This window comes from Ixodes scapularis, unplaced genomic scaffold (assembly GCF_016920785.2).
Source record: "Ixodes scapularis isolate PalLabHiFi unplaced genomic scaffold, ASM1692078v2 PGA_scaffold12__126_contigs__length_90152505, whole genome shotgun sequence".
NCBI classification, from domain to species: Eukaryota; Metazoa; Arthropoda; class Arachnida; order Ixodida; family Ixodidae; genus Ixodes; species Ixodes scapularis.
In genome coordinates, this window is record NW_024609838.1 from 73,752,929 (window position 1) to 73,758,877 (window position 5,949).

At 49.4% G+C, this 5,949-nt stretch overlaps 1 protein-coding gene across 1 annotated transcript; it reads right to left on the reverse strand.

The window, feature by feature from the left end:
- Positions 1–2,865: 2,865 nt before the first annotated feature.
- On the reverse strand, positions 2,866–4,510 carry LOC115319294. The gene is made up of 2 exons (XM_040213185.1): positions 4,444–4,510; positions 2,866–4,307 (listed from the first exon to the last, which is right to left on the reverse strand). Exons 1-2 carry the CDS (start codon positions 4,508–4,510, stop codon positions 2,866–2,868), a joined length of 1,509 nt encoding a protein of 502 aa, XP_040069119.1.
- Positions 4,511–5,949: the final 1,439 nt, after the last annotated feature.

Below are 5,949 nucleotides of genomic sequence, written 5' to 3' on the forward strand. Positions count from 1 at the left end.
CTATTTTTCCAAAGGAAGAATGAAGATCACAAATGACGAGTTTAATGAACCTCGTAAAGTACTAGTTTATTTGATGTACACGCTTGTTTTACATATAGCTTACATGCAGTAAACAAACGCCATACGCGAGAAGCTGGCGTATGGCTTTGAACCCGATCGGGTGCATCCTCTTTGTCCGTCGATCGATCTTCTGTTAGATGAGGCTCCGCTCGGTCTTCAACATATACATTGCCGTTACAACAACCTAAAAGCATGGCACCGGAGTATTCAATCTTCGCTCAAGTTTCAACATCCTGACCCGTCCCGGCTCGTCGAGGCCTTAAGGGTGTACGGAAACAAAATTTCAGCGCTCATTTTCTGATTTTTTCATTTTCTCATTTTCTCCTTTTTCTTTCATTATTGCACCCGAACCTCAAAAACACCAGTCTTACGTTGAAAGGCAAAAGAAATCTAATTTTAAAGCTAAATAAACGATCTTTCAATCTGCACCTGGTGGATACATGCAGCAGTATTCGGGAGGTAATCTAGCAACGTTGGGTAACTTGCTACGTGGTCGTGACGCAACAGATTCCTTCGGAGCAGCGCCACCCTTTGGAATTTCAACGTTTTCCTTCTTAGCTTTCCTCCTAGCTCAGCTCACAAATCGCGCATTGCACCAAACGGTCCAAGAAGACGGAAAGGAAGGACTCCCCTCTTTCTCGGACCCTCGTTCATGCAACCGGAAACAGCTATTCTAGAGATAAGCCCGTCGCTCAAAACCCGAACAAAAGTTGCTTTCCCCACCCCGTTCAGCCCTAATCTGGCAGTGTTCTGGAAGCTACGTGCTTTTTGGGCCAGCCACACGCTCGTCACCCCACGGGTACTTCGAACGGCTCGGTTGTAACGCGCTGACGCTATTGACGCCACCACAACGCTGACAACGCCACCAAGGGCAAAGCTTATAACCACGCTGTCACGAATGCGGGGAATCCTTTCTGTTTTTGTTTACGCCGGATATCCCATGACACATCGCGCTCTCCGTTCGCTTCTCTTCGAGCGCTTGCTCGAGTGCACCGTTTGGAACGAAAACTATAGCCAGTCGTTCCAAATACAAACTTGCGATTATCATTTCCGATTATTATCCGTCATGCTTGACTCATTTCCGAACGAAATTTGAATATTTAAATTTTTTTTCCGTACCCCTTGTGGTGATTTGCCCTTTGAGGGGGTTACCACTTATAAACACAAAGAAGGTTCCTCGGGTTCGGATAAAGACGTGTTTATTGACTGCAATGTCAGCACGCTTCGCTCTTAGACAATGAAAAGTCTGGGCGCTGGCTCAATTGCCAGTATCACCCGGTCGGTTTCCCGCGCTGCCGCATTAGACAGAATCACGGGAAGTCGGAGGCCCACAAAGAAAAACCGAGCTCCGTAGAGCCAGGGCCTCCGCCGACGAGAGCCCCTGGCCCACCTTCGGGGCCAGCTTATGTAGCCTCGGAGAATGGACGCGCCCGGGGAGGCCACTAGCAGTCGCGTCCATCATAGCTCTCAAGGGTGTGCCGAAGGCGCGTTCACCCAAATGGGCAAGGGAGAGCCGGCCCCTTCGGGGAATTCGGCCTCGTGGTTCCTTGTATCCGGGAGGCCGACGCCATTGGTGACGACGACTCCCACGGCCTGCTTGAAGCTAGGCCTGGATAGGGATAGAGGGAACCCAATGGTTCCCACACTCCCCCCTTCTCAAGGCTAAGGTAGGCCTAAAAATAAAATGGCCTACCGGCTCTCAAAAACAAAAAAAAACAAAAAAACGAAACGCTAGAGCGAAAGAGCATGCCGCGAAGAAAAACAAAGAAATAAAAAAACGATCAGCGCGGTACATGCTGAAAACTCTAGCTCGCTGCTTGACAGTGGACCCCGGGTGCAGCCGAACTCTGCAGCCCACGCTTCTTGGCAGGCTTACCGGGAGTAGCGTTGCAATGTCCGTGTAGTGGCCTGGCTTGTGCAGAAAGGACGGCCCGGACACTCCATGACGAAATGTTCGAAGGATCACAGAAAGTACGGCGGCTGGGCGTCTCTCCTGGGGGACACACCAAGTGGCACGGGCACTGTCAACTGGGTGCGTGACGGGATGCGAGCTGCTTGCTGTCGGCACGGGTCCACAGCCTGGGTCCGCGACTGGATGCCACGTGTTGCTGGGCCGAGGACGAGTCCAGGCAGCGGGAGGATGGCTGCCGCCATCTTGGCCAGCAGCCGAGGAGCCGGATCTGGACAGGCCGGCCGCAGTGTTGCCAGATGGTCCCAACAAAAAACCGCCAAACGGCCGGGGGATATAGCCCAAATATAGCCAAACCCCTAAACAAAAAATAGCCCAAAATAGCCAAACACAACTACATCGTTTTTATTAAAGATTTTTGCCGACATTTCACATTGTCAGTCATCAAACGATTCGCACTCTTTCGCGTACATGACATCACTAGTGAACTTCTCTAAAAAAGCCTCAGACGGTTGGAAATCCGTGCAGCAGCATTTACCGTTGCTGCGTAGACCATACTTTACGTGCAAGACATTCTCCAGCGTGTCAATGCTCATCCGATTCCGCAGATCGGTCTTCGTAAGAGTCACTTGGCTGAACACGCGCTCAACAGCTGCGTTTGACATAGGCAGTGTCAACATAGAGAGTGCAACATCGGACAACATCGGGAACAGTCGGTTTCCAGCGCAATCAGTCTCACTCGACACACGAATCCAGAACTTACAAACTGTCTCTTCCTGTAGCTCTTTCAGTTTCATTTGTAAGAGACGGTACTCTGACTCTACTAAGCTGACGTCGGCTGATCGAATCAGGCTCGAAAAGGCTTTAAAAAAATCATGAAACGGCAGGTTCTCCATTTAGCTGCACCGCAGAAGATGGAGGTTCTCAAGAACGCTCATATTTGAAGGGAATCGCTTGAGAACTGATTTAACACATTCCACAAGAAACTGCCTACATCGCTCTAACAACCCAGTCTTAACATCCTCAGAGAGAGTGGACCTTTCTAGACTATCCCGAAACACTCCGCCCATGTCACAGCCTCGAGCGTGCATGATGTGCGCTTCCCAGTCCGATCCGGGCGACGCATGATTGGGCAAGACGACACGCAACATCAGACACTTCACGAACGACAGCAAGTCACTGTACAACTTAGACGGGTCCGGATTCTCGCTCTGAAACAATTTGTTTATGCGGTCAAACTCGTCAATGATAGGGCTGAGGAACTTCAACAGCAGCAGGTTAAGGTCATCATTGAACATGTCGCTAAGCACTTTAGCTGTATAGCAGCGCTCTGTTGTTTTTGCAAACTCAAAATGAGTCTTCAATTCTACCCATTGGTCAAGGACCGCACGAATGGCGCCCGCAATACTAAGCCACCGCGTGCCAGACAGCCCGACTAAATTCTTGGGCCTGTCACCAGAATTGATGGCAGCGAACACAGCGTGATACTCCTGCTGCCGTTTAGGCGAGTGAGCGAACCAGTTGAAGCATTCACGTACAAGAAAATCAACTTGTGTGGGCAAAACAGAAACCGCTTCGTTGCACGCAAGGTGCAACGAGTGACAAACGCACCTAACCAATATTAGGCCACTGTTAACTTCTTTCATGCGAGTGAACAGGCTGTTGTTTCGCCCACACATAACATTAGCGCCGTCAGTGCCAATGCCAACGCAATTTTCTAGAGCGAGGTCACAGGATGAAAGAAATCTACTTAAACTCGAAAATAAGCCTCCAGGCGTCGCGTCGTAAATAGGCACAAGGCCCAAGAATGACGTGCAAAAAGAGTTTGTTTTCCTAGAATAGTGCCTCGACACGACAGCGAGTTCCTTAGTGGCAGACACATCTGTGCTCTCGTCAAGTAGAAGAGAGTACTTGCACGCCTTCATGTCACTGAGTATAATTTCTTTAAATGTTGGTCCAGGTACCTTGGTAATGAGCGATGTGCATTTCGTGCAGCCCATAGACAGGGCAGCCGCAGTCACAGAGTCCTTGAAGCAGTTCTTCAGCAAGGGAGTCAGATGGTCTGCCGTCATGATCAAGCTGTGGACGGCAACATGGGCAGCCAGGCGGAGCTCGACCGTCTTGAGTTGGCGATTTGCTTGCTGGCTCTGGGTCCGGAGCTCCAACTGAACGAAGTTGTACAGTGGTCCAGGTCGAATGGCTGCTGCAGCAAGCTGCATGTTTCTTTGATGTTTTGCCCTGGTTTTGTGGGCTTTCAGGTCCTGCACATGTGACCGTAGCTCGGCCTTGCATACGCGACAATATGCCATGTCTCCAGACGATGACTGCATCAGCCAATCTGCACACACAATAGAAATATTCCACCACAGATCAACCTGATTTCAACCAAATGTAAGCTCAATAATGAGGCAAAAAGCAAGCAATGGACACATATATACGATGAAATAAACGAATGATTATCATGGCACACATACCTTTGAAATCTGGGTCTCTCTCCCATTCCTTCTTGTAGGACCTCGAGTACTTCGCCCATTTGCCCATAGCTGACGCAGACGTTGTGACAAAATGACGATCTGCATCTGGCCTCGATGTGCTAGCTGGCAGCCTTATATAGCCAGGAGACTTTCACTCCATCACAAAGGGATCATTCGGGGTGTATAGGAATGCGCTGTGTAGTGTAGACCGACCTTACAACCAAACTAACTTCAAATAATATCTACATAGTTTTCTTTGAATTTCTTTTGTCCACCAGATGAACGCAGTCCGACCTTACGGAAAGAGGTGGCGGCGGTAGGTGGATGATTCACCCACGAACCCTAAACCAATTAGAGTTATTGTAAACCCAAGCTTTCTTAGGAAGATAAGACAATGATCCAAAAATCTTCTAAAAGTGGCTTCTGGGAGAAAGACAAATAGGTTTTATGAAATACAAAATACACAAAGACAGCTTTATTGTGAAGCCCTAGAGGGGATATGATCATACAGTAAAAGAAAAGAATAAAGAAGCAGATTCCGGTTCACGCTACTTCTGATTCTGTTGTGCTTGTTTGCGGTAGGTGACTGCTGGCGCGGAATTCTCATTTTTACGACCTTGGGTGCTTTCTCACAATAGGCACCGAAGCAGCATTTGGAGATTTCAGTCTAGGTCCGGGTAGAAGACAAGCTACCGGGCCTCCAGTGCGCTGTGGGCTGTGGGGAGACCGCTTCAACTTTGCAAGCATTGCATCTCTGCGCATTGTGAAAACCTCGAAGCTTTTAGAAGTTTGAAGCCTTTCTCCTTCCTCTCTCTCCTCTCGACTGGCCGAAAGAGAAAGAATTTTTTTCGAAACTGATAAGAAGTTCGAAAATTAGCTAGTCGAACCTCAAAATTCGACGGCGAACCTGAGGTCGACAAAAGTTCGCCGCCTTTTTAGAAATAGCCCAAAAATAGCCACATAGCCAAGCCCGAAATTTTGACGCCAACTAGAAAAAAATGTAGCCCAATTTGGCTATATATAGCCCAATCTGGCAACACTGGCCGGCCGGCGACGGCGACGATGACGCTCCCTGGCGTCAATGCCGCTTCGGTGTGGAACCATGACCCAGGAACCGCCGGGAACTGGAATGCCGCCTGCGCTCTGCCCCCCTCTCCCGTTTCGTTCCCCAAGAAGGAAGCTTCGGAAATTCCGAGCAAGGTAGCCGTCCAACTGAGGACACTCGACCAATCTCTGGGTGCAAAAGGTCCCAGAGATAAAAAGAGGCAGAGACAAAAGTGTCTTTTCTGCCGTGAGTCACGTGCATCGCACTGGCTCGGCTCGCGAAGTTATTGAGAAAATAGTTCCACGACTCCGCTTAATGTGAACACGGATGTCCACATACCAAGCTGACCTGCGTCACCCCGGACAATTGATTTGTTGGTGACTGATCGACTAGGCAAAGTTCTTTGTAGCTGCTTTTGCTAACGATGCCTAATCGCTTCGGTTTGCGGGCGCAATGAAGTG